Source organism: Balaenoptera acutorostrata, chromosome 20, assembly GCF_949987535.1.
Source record: "Balaenoptera acutorostrata chromosome 20, mBalAcu1.1, whole genome shotgun sequence".
Classification (NCBI taxonomy): Eukaryota; Metazoa; Chordata; class Mammalia; order Artiodactyla; family Balaenopteridae; genus Balaenoptera; species Balaenoptera acutorostrata.
In genome coordinates, this window is record NC_080083.1 from 16,946,523 (window position 1) to 16,961,752 (window position 15,230).

Sequence of the window (15,230 nt, forward strand, 5' to 3'; positions counted from 1 at the left end):
TCTTATAAGCCACCTCAAGAGATTATCTCCATCTTCTGGATTCTTACACTTAAATTGCAAACAAATTGCAGCTGCTTACAGCCCTGACTTACCTGTTCATACTGATTACTGGCTGTAGAAAACTCCACATTTGCAATTATCAATAATTTTAAATTAAGAAATAAGGCATAAATCCCCTGGTTAGGTGAGCAGGTTCTAGTGGGAATAGGTCAACAAGTTTTCTCTAATACTTATCTGTGAAGAAGTTTAGTTTCAAAGTGTTATATGTGCAGTTACTTCTTAATGCTCTCGTGATGAAAACTAGTTTTCTTATTTAAGCATTACTGATATTAACAAGGCTTCCTTATAAGTAATTATTGCACTTAGTAGGTTTTCAAAAGTTTGTTGGATAAAATAAACTAATACTTGTATTTGTATTGATTTATATGAGTTATAACAGTCAACTCGTCCCATGTCAGGAAAAAAAAAATCCATTCATTTTGCTAAATCAGGAAAAGATAGGGAGAAGTACACACACCACCTACAACCCCAAGAGTAATGTTGCTTTATCTAGTCTCAGGGAAAGTATTCTGAAGTTAGGCAGTTTGGTATCAGGTCTTAGTCACACCACCCAGCTGGGGCTTCTTTAGCTGGAGGTACCTTTGGGATGCCAGGGGCAGGAGGCAGAAAGGAAGAGGAGGGAGGGGTCAAGCCGCCTTAGCAGTCTGCTGCATCCAGAGCAGCCCACTTTTGTTTAATATAATGGACTCCATTATATTGATTTCACATGAAAATAGGATTCTTTGCTTAAAAAAAAGTTTGAAAACCACTGGATTAGACTCTAAGGTCTGGAAAGACTTTCAAATTGCATATATTTATTTAAATCACAGTATCTTTGACATCAGTTAACTAAGTTTCCAATATGTTTTTGGCAATCTAAAGTCTGAGAAGATTAAAAAAAAACCCACAACTAATTTCCTCGAAGATTGAAATGGAAATATAAATAGGTAATGTCTCAAAACTTTGCAAATTCAGGATACAGGCTGTACTGAAGAGAAAATAAAGGAAAGGAATTGAAATAAAACAGATGACACCTCTTTTTCAAATGTCACATTTAATGTTTTCACCACTGTACTTCAAATCTACATTGTACAAAGTGACCAGTAAGTGTGCCACGGTAATTGACCAACCTCTGAGATTGTACCTTTCACACCAGTGTCTTCTTGGGCTCTTTTGATACTAAACACGTTTCTCATTCAAGTGAATTGAAATGCTTCAGTTGGGTTGATTCTCAGGAGCCTCATAAAAAAAAACAAAGATATTGCACCATCTTTGTTTAGTAATTCAATGTTTGTTTCTTTCACAGCAAATAATTACTTCATTGAAGTTAAAACTTCCAAACATAACTTATTAATAGTCTTCAAATTCAGCTCAGATCACTCAAGATGAAAATACTCTGCTAAATACAGATAACTTACAATAACTTTAACAGTTAATTGTCCATAACACACACCAAGGTTTTTCCTAGACCAATTTTAAGACGATCCATTAGTATTCCTTGTACAGGTGAAAAACGATCTTCAATTTTCTTGTATTTTTATTTTTAATATAAAAGTTGGAAGGGACATTCAAGTTTCAAGTCTCCACATTGAACTTAAAAAAAAAAAAAAATAGTCATCATCAGCATGTGGAGGTAAACAAGCCAAGTTGTATAACTCCAGGAGGTAGAGGCCTTCAATTTGTATTCATATATACATATGCACAGAAGAATTCAGTGTTCCAACAGAAAAAAGAATTTGTCAAAAAGTAATAAGTTATTTACTACTGTGACATTTCAAGACTCCCACAGCTTTGCCTAAGGACACAAACACATTTGACATAATTCCCTATGTGCCTTTTTTTTGTGGCTTAAATTTTTTTTTTTAATTTGTCTTTTATTTATTTATTTTACTGTCCAGTGCAGGAAAAGTCTCACAAAATTTCACAGACCTAAAATGTGCAAGCTAGTTCTCTCTCTATACAGCAATGTTGGGATTCTTTTGAAATTAGCCCAGAAATGAATTATTTACACACATGAAAGATGCATGCTTGGGGGTTCTTTTATGTAAGAAAGAGCAGAAAAACTTCTAATAAAAATAGATTAAATATATATATATATATTTATACTGGGTAAGGAAAACAAAAGTTTAGTCTCTCCTAGTCACAAACTCATTCTCTCTACCAACAACATTGGATTTGAGACAGCACACATCACCGTCACGGCTCTAATGAGAAGCTAATTATAGGGCTTGATCATTAGGTGGCATGCCCCTCCCCCCTCCCCCCTCCCGAGGTGCAGCCACGATCAGCTCACGTGGCTCATGATTGGTCGCAGGCAAGGTTTCCCGATTCTTTCGTTTTAGAGAACCCCAAATTTTCAGGAATGGCTCAAATATCAAAATGTATGACTGTCCTTTGTGTGTGTGTGTGTGTGTGTGTGAACAATCTCACTTCATTTTAAAAAAGAAAAACAAAACAAAACAAAAAACACAAAACCCCAAACTCCCAAATTTGGTTCAATTCTCTTCTGTTCTGAGGTGAGCCATAACAGCTGCACTAAATTCATAAAACATGTGCAACTCTGGGTAAAATATTTTTCTTCTAAAAGCACAACCACTTTACAAGATTAAAAGTCTAGTAACATTTCTAAATATTATTCATATCATACAAGTAGTGGTTGTTAATTTAAAACTTCATTAGTAAAATTACAGTACAAGCATGATTAACCTCCAGAATTGCAAATCCCAGACTCCAGTGGAAAGCTACATTACATCTTCAGTAGTACATTATCTTCCACCGTCACTCCCACACCAGAGGAGATGGGGGCATCTCAGACGGCTGAGCAACAGTGGAACTGGAAGAGAACAGAGACACGGTGAACCGGTTGTAGCACCACAAAAGGCACCAGGGCAATTCACTGCTGCCTGTTTTCCCCCTTCCTTTAAAAAAAAATTGTAAAGTCCATTCCTGGATTTTTATTTGTTTCTTTTCACTTCTCAAAAGGTGCATTTGTTCCAAATTGTTCATGTAAGGATCTGTATCTATAGTGAGGCGATATGGTACAGTAGCTAATGAGTGGGCTTGAAAGCAACACATCATTTACTAGTTGTATGACACCGAGCAAATTCCTTCATCTTTCCTCTCCTGGAAAGGGATGCTAGCCACCTCATAGGATATTGTGATGAATAAATGACATAATGTATGTTTTTCACAGTGCCTACTTCATAATATAAATGGTAGCTATTATAAATAATAATGCCTATAAGTCAGTCGGGAAAATAACCTTAAAGGATACAGAATTATCCATTTAAAAGTAGCTTCTCAAAATAAGGTGATTTTAAGTGGGGACCTATTTTGAATGAGCCTCAGAAGCATTCTTTCATCAAGTTTTAATTGATAATCATTTAGCACTTGTTATCCACAGATCTGTTTTATCAGTTATTTCACATGTCTGCCTAATGTTGCCAAGATTATAGACTTGAGGGGGTTGTGTGTCACTTTGCTTCCTGGGGGCCCAGGATAATGAGTAACTTGCACCTGAAAGGTATTAAAACACCTAATTGACTCTTAGGGAAAAATATTAAAACAAAGTAATTTTAAATTTTATTTATTTATTTATTTATGGCTGCGTTGGGTCTTCGTTTCTGTGTGAGGGCTTTCTCTAGTTGCGGCAAGTGGGGGCCACTCTTCATCGCGGTGCGCGGGCCTCTCACTATCGCGGCCTCTCTTGTTGTGGAGCACAGGCTCCAGATGCACAGGCTCAGTAGTTGTGGCTCACGGGCCCAGTTGCTCCGCGGCATGTGGGATCTTGCCAGACCAGGGCTCGAACCCGTGTCCCCTGCGCTGGCAGGCAGATTCTCAACCACTGCGCCACCAGGGAAGCCCAACAAAGTAATTTTAAACCACAGGGAAGTAAAAAGGCAACTTAATTCCTTCTTTCTACAGAAAAATACATGGAAGGAATGAAAGTCACCTGATTTTAAAAATTATAAACAAAAATTCTTGACCTTGGTTCAATAAATTCAATCAGCTTCAACACTATATCAAGGCCAATTAAAAGGAAAGTGAAGGGAAGGGAAAGAGAAGCAAGGAGGAGAGGGAAAAAGGAAAGGGAGGAAGGCAGGAAGAGTGTGGCCTCTCAGATCAAAGCCTCCCTTCGTGCTGCTCTGTGATACCTGAGCCAGACCCTGTTCACCTTTTTCCTTCGCCACGGGCCCAATGATAACCTTTGTCAACAGGGGGCGCTGAAAAGGCATTGCAAGGCCACAGCATTAGGAAGCTGCTTCCCCTCCTGGTTCTGGTGTGCGTCTTTTTTTTTTGCCGTGGAAGGCCCAGCTTTGGTCTACCCAAACTTTCTGGCAAGTTTCTCTCCACCTAGCAGGCTATTTGATGGATCAGCTCTGCTAACCCCTTTTGTAAAGTCTCTTCACCATCATGCTGTGTTCCTGTGGCTCCTCTCCAAAGAGGTCCAAATCTTATTAGCCTTGGTTAGAGGGGCTTCCTCTAAGTTCTCAATTTCTCCCTTGTTCACTCTCCCTCAGTCCAGAGGGAGTACTTGCTTTCTGCATTTGCTACTTCGGACTCTTCAGAATCCTCTTGCATGCCTTTTAGTAGTTAACCATCTTTTCCTAGTTAATGCTTGTTATTAAATTTTCCCTGTTCATATTACTGGGTGTGGTTTCTTTCTCCTGACTGGACCTTGATTGATACAAGGAGTTAGAGAAAAAGAGATGGAGAAGGTAAGGACAAAGAGAGATCAAGAGAATGACGCTTTCTAGGTTCTGAAGGAGGTTTATAGCTCTATAACCAATAAGACTATTGGTTTCTCTTTAAACAGGATATACCAGCAGTCCACCTATAAAATAGAATTTTCTCGCTTGTGGTTATTCTTAAGGTGGTGGGGATGGCAGTGGGAACTGAGACGACCATGAGCAACTCCAGGACAGTGGCTGCCGTACTGCTGGCAGAGGAAGATCCCCACGTACTTGACCAGGCAGCGTAATGGGCATCTGGGGAACTGCCAAGGCAGCCGCAGCGAACTGGAACTAGTGTAAGAACAAATGCTTACATTCTTAACATGCTTTTTTTTAAAAAAATTATTTATTTATTTATTTATTTATTTTTGGCTGTGTTGGGTCTTCGTTTCTCTGCGAGGGCTTTCTCCAGTTGCGGCGAGTGGGGGCCACTCTTCATCGCGGCGCGCGGACCTCACTGTCACGGCCTCTCCCATTGCGGAGCACAGGCTCCAGACGCGCAGGCTCAGTAGTTGTGGCTCACGGGCTTAGTTGCTCCGCGTCATGTGGGATCTTCCCAGACCAGGGCTCGAACCCGTGTCCCCTGCATTGGCAGGCAGATTCTCAACCACTGCGCCACCAGGGAAGCCCTTAACATGCTTTCGACTAAAGCCAGAACTCATAACAGAAACTTTCTGTTGGACCTTTTATCTATGTTATCTAATCTAATAAAACCAGAAATATGTTGAATAACAAACTCACAATGGCATCCTTTTAATTCTAACAAGAAAGTCAGAATTACATCCATATAGTTACCTAATAAAGCTCTTAAAAGCAGCAGACTGAGGGTTGATGCAGAGAGGCACTCTGTTTCCTTTCTGCTGTTCCAAAATGAACTGATGAATAATTTCTGTGGAGAAAACACATATCATACAACCCACGCCAATTTGCAGGCCTGGGAGCAGTGGATTCTCAGGTTAACTCTAGTCAGCATCTGAACGGCATTTCCTAGTGGTTTAGTTAAACACACACGTCATCTATCAGGCAGAATCCAGTGGAACTTTCCTGAAACCAAAATGACAGGTGCTGCTAAACGTAGGCAAAACCCCCCCAAAGTGCCATTACAGGGGTTGGAAACCCCACGAGTGGGAGGTGTGAAATGGTCTATAAATTTGAGAGTGACTCCACTGGGTTGGCACTATAAATGAACTCTTCTAAATTGCTTGTAATTACTGCCTTTTTGAAAATCACTTAAAAAACCTCAGTTGGTATTTAGGTACATGGTTTCAGGCTGGTCACTTTGGGGACTACTCTCTTCTAAAACGTCCTAGAGCAGACACTTAAAACCACTCAGAATTCTGGATGTCTTTACCCGCCCCCCCCCCCCAGGAGGAGATCGTGTCAGGAAATTTTATGAGCAGACAATCAGAAATCCCCTTCTTGTCATCATCCAAGGAATGATTCCCTCAGTGGATGTTTATCCTTTTAAAAACTTGCATGTTATATAAAAAAGTCCAATATGTATCATTCCATGAAATCACACTGAGTGACTACATATTAAATATACTGAGTCACACTAAGTAAGTCAGCTTTGAAAACAAGAACAAAATGTTCATTCCTCTGCCGGACCTTCCCCTGGATATAAAATCAGTGTTTTTATAACACACACAGCTTTCTTGGCATATGTGCTCCGGACAAACAGCTGTATGCAAGTTTGTAAAACAAACATATAAAGGAGCTTTGATCTCCATCCAGAGCTCAGCTTTCCACAGCCACATAACAGAAAATGTTACCAGTCGTCACCCCACCTGGCAGAGGGCCAAAAAAGCATACTCACCTTTAACCTGTCGGACAGAACTGAGGTTCTTCTCAAAAGTGTCATCAAACTTGGGATTGGTGATGGGCTCAAAGTCACTGGTATAAACTCTTCCAGTAGAGGTGGAAAAGCAACATTTACACATACACGTGTGATATCGTAGTCGCCCTTCATCTAGGTAGGGGTGGGCTAAGGCATCCTTAGCGGATATTCTTTTGGACTGAAATCAAATTTAGAGACCAGCACATCAACACTGCAGATAAACACGACTGTCCACACAGGATCTTTCACGAGCCACAGTGACTGCTTTACACAGCTTATACTTAATTTATGGAACATCCTGTGTAAAGGGATAATTGCGGACGGTGAGGGTAAGAGAGTAATTGAGTTTAGAGGTGGGTAACGTAGCAGTAGAGGGAGTATATGATGTAAGACAACAAACTACTGTGATAAACCACCATACGCCACCAGAAAGCACTTAGAAATGACCCTGCTAAGATCCTGAAAAGTTCCTACCTTGAAATAGATATATGCAGGGTCAAAAATGACAAATAACATGACATTCAAATATGTAATGCTTTGGAAGGGATATATTTACATTTAAAATAACAGTTATATTTTCTAAATATGTCTCAGCATTTAGAAGAGGTGTGATCATGGTGGCAATTTTACAAAGCTCCTTGAAACTTTTATCCTCTTGGATACCAAATCAACTCGGGCAAAAGCTTATCTGCAAGCTGCTGGAGTCGGGCAGCGGCTAATGAATGGCCTGTTTGCCACGTTTTGATATCCAGCCCAGTGTGAGTATCAGCAGCCTGGGGTTTTCTGGCTCTTCAGATTAGAACACTTAATATACTAGTTTCAGGTTACATAAACCATAAACTTTTAAACGCATTTCTCCATGAAAAAAAGAAAAAAGCTGTCCCTCCTTTTAGCTCAGTGGGTATGTAAGTACTACTGAGAGAAGGTGGATTTTAAAGGATTTAAGGATGACTCACTAGTAGAGAGTAGAACACAAACTGACACTTTGCCCTGCTTATAATATGATCCAGCACTTCACATAACACAACTAAAAAAAAGAAAACCATCTGCACTCAAACCAAAAATAACTGGATCACCGCAACTGGTTCTGGTCCCCCAAATAATAAAATGTTACATATTTCCCATAAACCTGGATTCCCTAAAAACACTTTATCTCTGATTTTTTGCTATGCTAATGTTAAAAGGCATGTCATGACCTCTTGGGATATGATAATAACAAGAGAAAGCTGCTGTTTATCCACCATGAAGAGATGAATGTAAGCTTCACAATCCTGGTTTTGTTCCTTTTGCTACTTGTCATGTTTTGTATTTGGTGATGCAGCCCTTCTGAAGTCTGACTCACTAGCACGCTTAGCAACTAAACTTTTCCTTTTCTTCCTAAATGAGTCCAGCTATTCCCAGAGGTTCCACTGGGGTCAAGGTCTACTGTCAGAACCAAAAGAAACAGGACAGTACACCTTGCCTGGGTCTGGGCCCCTCTCAGTCCTCAGCATCTCTGGCCAGTCTCACGTGTGGGATTGAGCTCTTTGGCTTTTGCCCACTAAATCTGGTTATTGGCCAAGTCTATTTCTGTTTCTGACTGAGCATGGCTGACCGTGTCCAAACTCGTGGCAGCAGTGATTGAATCTGTGTTTTAATTTTATCATATGACCATTAAGTCACTTCTGTCAGGTGGCAGATGTCAGAAATTGGGTCCCTGTCAGCTGCCACCAGCAGATGGAATCTGGTTTCACTGTTAGTCTTTTTTGTTTGTCTGGGAATTCTGATATTTCCTGAAATTTCAGATGCAGAGCTGAAGAGATTTTGGTGTTTTCCTAACTATGGATGGCACGCTCTGTGTTTGTATGTTCCTTGTGCACCAATATGGGGTCCTCTAAAATGTCTTACCTAAGAGAAGCCTTTGAACAAAAAGTAAATCAAATCCCTAGCATGCAATGATCAACTTTCATTTCTCTAAACAAATTAAGGTCTCTTTGGGACTTCTGAAACAAGGCTAAAGAAAGGAGACTGTCGTTTTTTAAGGGGTATGAACACTGAAAAGAAAAACTGTCCTGTTAAATTGAGGAAAAAAAAAAAATCACAAAATTTCTCAGATTTAATAGTGATGTTCTTTTGAAGGAACTGATGGTGCATAATTATGTCCTCTATGTCTTAATTACAGCTCATTTAAGTAATCAACATTTGTAATAGATACGGACACTTCACTTATTTATATCCTAGATTTTGTTACTTTATCAAAATTGGCTCTTCTAGTTTTGAATAAGTGAAAAAATTTTCTATTATTTTACAAATATAAATGGATGTACTTCGTATACTTCTGAGGGGAGTTAATACATCGTATTATGAGATCTCTTAAAATCAAATGGAGCAAACTCCTATTGCAACTGGCTTTTAGAAACAGTATTAACACATTAAAGACATATAAAAAGAAATGGAAAGGTTTAAAAACATTATTCTTCCTTATGAATAAAATATTTTGGCTCTAGAAATTTTTGCTTGCTCAAGTTATAACTCAAAAGATTAAAAAAAGCTTTAATTGGGAGTTAAAATAATACTATTACTTGATTACTAGATTACAATGTAGGCAAAATATTTCTCTTAAACAACTTAGAAGTTTTAATATCTGGTATATAATTGTATAAGATAATTGTATACAAGATGACTCTTTGGGCAAATCAGTCTGAGTTAATAGTTATAAAAATTTAAAAACACCTGTACAAGTAATGCTAATACAATATTCTCATTTATATAAGTTTTAGGTTTGTTTTCTCATAAAAAGCCTAATCATTTTGAATTTGATTTTTTTTCCTACTGGTTTTGCTGGTCAGATAAACTAATATTACTTTGTCTAAGATTATGGAATTGCAAATTATGTGTTAAACTAAATGAGATGAATCATACTAGGTAATGTGTTTCTAAAAAGAAATTATTTTGTATGCTACGAATCATAAAGACTTAATGAGTCAACTAAAATTTCAATCTCCTAATTCTTAGTTAGCATTAAGACCTTACTAACATTAATTTGAGTTAATAAATGGTCTTTGGATATATGGACAACATAATTTTAATATACCTACGCTCTTCATTAATACAGTATTGAGTAGCCATCAATAAACAGTTAAAAAAGATGTGCAAATACCTTTGGGTTAAAGTACATATGTATTGTTTTAAAGAACGTAAAAGAATGGGTGATGATAGGAAGATGTGTATGCAAGATAACAGTGTTTTTTTGTCAAGAGAAAGAAGTAAATAATTGTCTAAATTCCTAATAATTATTGTTGTGCTTTAAAAATATTGCTTGTAACTGTTTACTGCCTTTAGATAAATTAAGGTCTCTGGAGATCTGTTTAATGTCATCACTATTTTGAGGTAATAAAACCCTCATTTCTTTCTTCTTAATGTATCACTAACCCTCAAATTTAACAGGTTAAAACCAGAATGAAACATTCTTTAAAAATGGTATCTATTTCTAACTGAACCCTCAGAACTAGAAAAAGAATATCAATCATAAACTAAACTCAGTAAGCATGTCAGATAAAAATTCCAGATAAATCATATCTCCTTCTTATAGATAAATCTAATTTGTAACTATGACCACACCAAAGGTTTCATTTAATTAGGTGTGACAATCCCAGTGTTAAGGAATAAGGACTACATTTCACATGTAGAACTGATGTCTAAAAGGCCTCCCAGGAAATATGCGTGGTATCCGCTGTACAGTTCAGGAAATTCCAGCCTTAGAGTTCCAGCCATGAGCTCTTGGCAGGTCAGGATCATAAATAAACATGGGATCTCAGAGAAAGAGGATACCCAACAGCTGTAAGTACTGCGGGTAAAACCTGGTACAGGTGAATTACACAGTTCCTCGTTCTTAATCTAAGTAGAACTAATAAAGAAAATAACATATTTCTGACACAGAAAAGTAAATTTAACCTCAGGGCCTTTAGAAAATCCTCAATGGGCAGACAGAAATTACCTCTGAAACCTGAAGTTCATGTGCCTCTAGTTTTGTTAACCATACAAAAGGTCTTTATGTATTAATCAACATCTCCTGTTAGCTACGCAGATAAACTTGCGAAATAAAATATCAAACTAATGACACTAAACCACTAGCTCATTCAGCAAATTATGTGGCTGAAACTGTCCTTAATGGCAGGAACTTCACCACAAGGAGGGACTGTGGGAACAAGAACTGCCACTTTGTCCTGCTTCCCGTATCACTACGTACCTCACATGCCAAAGTAAACAAAAGGAAAACAAAAACACCAACCAAACAAAAAATCCACTTTGCACCCTGAGATGTAATAAAAATAACTCGATCACTCTGATTGGTTCTGGTCCCCCAAATAATAGAACCCTGACTGTTTCCCACAAACCTGGACTTCCTAACAAAACATTTTTATCCCTAATCTTTGTTATGCTGACATCTGAAGATGGTTCTCACCTCTGTGGATTTAATAATCATGTGAGAAAGTTGCTGTTTTCTCATCATGAACAAACCAATGTAAACTTAATAACTCGTAATTTTGTGGGTATTTTTCCCCTTTAAATACCTGTTGTATTTTGTATTTGGTGACTTCCATGTACTCTCGGCAAGTAAAATTTTCTTTTCTAAATGCTTCCGTTTTTTAGTCTTCTTTGACAACAGTTATTGGCACGGATGTGAATAATGAATATTCTTTGGACAAATGAATAAATGAAGAGCTGAACTTTGCCCCAGAAGAGTCAAGTCTAGAAATGGCATTTGGAAAAGCCACCATTTCAACAACCCAGAGTAAATATTTCCTTACGCAATACAATGGGCAGATTTTTTTCAAATAATGTTAAAAAAATTTTTTTTCCTAATTCAAATTGGTGTCAAACTCCTTTTGCAAATATTGAGATAAATAAGGATGGTACCGTTCCTTATCTCTCTTCACCTAGACTCTCATGTGTTAATACTCAAACTTCTGTGTGATGGGTGAGCATGATACACGTGGAACTGGGGGCTGAAGTTTATCTTTTAAAAAGTCATTATTCATTAAAAAAAAAAAAAAGTCATTATTTACGTTGCCCATCTATTCAAAGCCAGGATGTTTTTCTTAGAACACATATTTTTAATTCATTAAAAAAATATAAAAACAAACACTACTTACTGGATCAAAGACCAACATCCTGCAAAGGAGATGAACAGCTTCATGTGTAGCCTGGCTAGACAGGGTATAAAGTACAGGAAGAGATGGCTGTGAAAAAATAATTCAAATATGCAAGTGAGTCTTTGTGCAAGTAGATATGGAATACAGCCAATTTATGACAAGTTAAGTACCCAGCTCAAAAGGTGTATGCACATAAGTTTCAACTCAAAGGAAATGAGTATTCCCCTCATTAACCAGTCTTCAAAAGCAACAACAGTCACTGACTTTCAGTGGCATATTTTATATTGCATGATTACCCATTGTAGGTCAGAGCACAAAAGAGCCTATGAAAAATGAAAGCTAATCCTGAAAATATGGAGCTCCTGTTAGCCTTGTATCATACACGCTTTGGCAAGAAGGAAAGACCAAACACGCCCAAGGATGGGAGAAAAGAAGATTTAAAACCTTGGCTACATGCAAGTAAACTGCGCAAAGTAGGCATGTGAACTATGTCTTACGGCAACATTACCTTGCTAAAACACTAAAGGAGCTTTAGGACACTCGGGAATTTACAGAATCTTCTAAGAAAGGATGACACCACTTTAGCACCGATTACTCACTCAATAACTGTCTTTTGTAAGTGGCAGGCATATCCACACACCTATATCTAACCCTCTTGCACTGAGGCAGGGAGATGACTCTAATGACCTGAGAAGCCACAGAGCTTATAAAGCTTTTATTTCGCTGCTTGGAGAGTCAGGGGACAGAGCAGGTGAATGGCATCACAGCTCTGTCTCTCACGCAAGTAACACTAAAAGGTCTCCTTATATCTCAATCACGGGCCTAGAATCCTACTATGATAACCACTAACATCAAGTATTTTACATATCTGCCTCCTTCCCTCAGTTAAGCCGTAGAGGAAAATTCTACAAGAACAACAAGACACCTCATAATCATCAGGAGGTAATTATTCACTGTACAGATGTTTTCTTCAGGATCAAGAGTAACAGGAGATGAGATGGGGGTTCTAGTTTACTAACTAGATAAATCAACATCCTGAATCCCAGTATCCTTAAGTATAAAATGAGGAGGTTGGACTAAATGATCACTGAAGTTTACTTTAGTTCTAAAATTGTATGACACTTGATAGGATTACTATAGGTAAAAAGCATTATGTGCACAGAACCCATATATAGTTGGCACTTAAATATCTGTAGATGGGACTTCCCTGGCAGTCCAGTGGTTAGGATTCTGCACTTCCACTGCAGGGGGCACGGGTTCAATCCCTGGTTGGGGAATTAAGATCCCCCATGCTGTGGGGTGCGACCAAAGAAAAAAAAACCCCAAAACCCATATATATATATAAATATTTGTAGACCAATTTACTACTCCTTGATGCATTTACATGTTTTCCTGCTAAAAATATGTAAATCTATGGCAGCTCTGAAATTATTTGTATTGGTCAAGATAAAGGAGGGGGGATTGTGGAGAGCATGGGGAGAGGTTTTAACTTACAATTTACATATATTTTCCATAATAACTTTTTTATTGTGTAAAATGAAGTAATTTGATATTCTTAAAAGATTCCGATTCTTGGTTTGACGGTGAATAGCTGTGCTTTTTTTCACTGGCTTGTGCAGGATGGCAGCCAAATTCCAGTCAGTTTTTACTGACCAAAATGTCTCTCCATAAGCAATTCTTTTCTTTCCACTCTCAAAAGTGAATCTACCCCTCATCCCATTTTTGTGGTGCAGGCAGGTTATAGGGAAGGGAACACTGGAATGAGTACTAGAAGATGCGGCTTCAAATTCTAACTCTGCCATCACTAGACTCAGATAAGTCACTTGAACCTTGGATTTCTCATCCATTAGACTGCACAAGTACAGACCTGCTGACCTACCACCATCACTGCTAATCATCTAACATCCACCAAGTGCCAGGCCCTGAGCTAGGTGCTGGGACAACAAAGATGAATAACACCTCTCTGTGGGCAAGGAAAACATAAACAAACAGTTCCAGAGGCCATTGAATAGAGGTTATAAGACAAATTAGAAGGCAAAATTTACGACTCAAGGACAACTGGGTATGGGATGGGGAGCTTGTGAAAATCAAGAGTGGATGTTTAAGGCTACCTGAAATTTTTAAAATCCACCCCCCCCCAATATTATCTTTCTTTACAGAAGTATACCCCAACAAATACACTAAAAATAAGCCTAAGTTTCATTTCAGCCTAAACAGTCATTTGATATGCTTTCTCCTTTCCTGTGTTTATATTATATATGCAAGTTAAAAAGAGGGACAGAGAAAAAGAGTCAGTTCAGTCATGCCAGTACCTCTCTAGAATGACACCCATTAATAATTTAGCATTGGCTCCACAGGAAAGATGCAATACTAGAAATGCTGCATTTCTAATTCCATTTTCTTCCCCTCTAATTTACCAGCCATTATGCCCGGGCAAGAGGCCCTAGATGGTATATGCCACAGTCATCATGAGCCAACTGCAGAGTGTGGTCACCCCGGCAGCATCGGCCAGGCTGCACAAGGCCTGTTAGATGTTCCTGATAGTCTTCACCCGGCAGCAGAGAAGCTGAGCTCCTCAGTCAGCAGCGTTAATTGAGTTGCACCATGCGCGGTGCACTCTAGTAAGCATTCTTGGGGTTATACAAAAGAAACCCCCAACTGAAACATAAGAAGTTTGAATTGAATGAACTCTCTACCATACTCTGAGTCTCTTAACTGTAAGATAAGGTCCCTGTCAGGGGACAGGACCATTTTCACCTCAATGAAAATATTTTACCTATTTCTGACACAATTAGCTGAGAACAATCTGAGGAATGATGAAGATCTAAACCTTCTAAGGGCTGATAAGAGACTTTTCAATCCTATCAAAACGGCAGTGCCTCAACAAGTATCTGCCTTAATAGATCCCTGGGCCATGGCAGCTAAGATTTTGAGTTGTGGAAGAGACAATAAATTAAAAATGCCATATAGTGTTCTTGTCTGCCCCCCGTTTCCTGACTTTAAGGGAACCACTCCCTTTCTCACTCTCAAATCAAGTGGTTTGGCTGGGCTTGATTTCAATCTCTGAACTCCAAGGATGGGCACCTGACCCACGCCTGGCCAATCATATGGTATATTCCCCTGAGCACCACGACTGGTTCCAGGATGGGCACACAGTTAATACAGGTCAGGAACATACAATGGAATGGATAAACTAACACACACCTCCAATCCTTTTATCCCTATCTACCTTTATTAACTGGGATAGAAAAGACCCATTTTTTTTTTAGCTTCTCTTGCCATCTCGGAGGCCACATATCACATAGTTCTGGACAACAACATATAAGCAAAGCTTTGCTAGGCAGTCTTCTGGGAAAACTTCTGCTTTCCCGATAAAAGGAACAGATAGTGCTAGTTCTCCCTCTTTCCTCCATTTTTTTCCTTTGAATATGGATGTGATTTCTGGACAAGCTACAGTCATTTTGTGACCATGAGGCAACAGGCAAG

The 15,230-nt window shown here is 38.6% G+C and overlaps 1 protein-coding gene across 3 annotated transcripts in view; it reads right to left on the reverse strand.

The window, feature by feature from the left end:
• Positions 1 to 1,083: 1,083 nt before the first annotated feature.
• NLK (nemo like kinase) overlaps positions 1,084 to 15,230 on the reverse strand; it is a 146,806-nt gene continuing 132,659 nt past the window's right edge. Inside the window, exons 8-12 of one of the 3 annotated variants that reach the window (XR_451138.2) lie at positions 11,745 to 11,831; positions 6,589 to 6,787; positions 5,568 to 5,661; positions 2,746 to 2,872; positions 1,084 to 1,632 (exon numbers count right to left, since the gene is read on the reverse strand). Coding sequence is in view for 2 of the 3 variants with exons in the window: in XM_057536426.1 (XP_057392409.1) it covers positions 5,292 to 5,355; positions 5,568 to 5,661; positions 6,589 to 6,787; positions 11,745 to 11,831 (444 nt within the window). In the remaining variant the exon portion in view is untranslated. Of the gene's footprint in view, positions 2,873 to 4,376; positions 5,356 to 5,567; positions 5,662 to 6,588; positions 6,788 to 11,744; positions 11,832 to 15,230 lie in introns of those variants that run through there. The other 2 variants (XM_007183906.2, XM_057536426.1) reach the window with 2 other exon arrangements.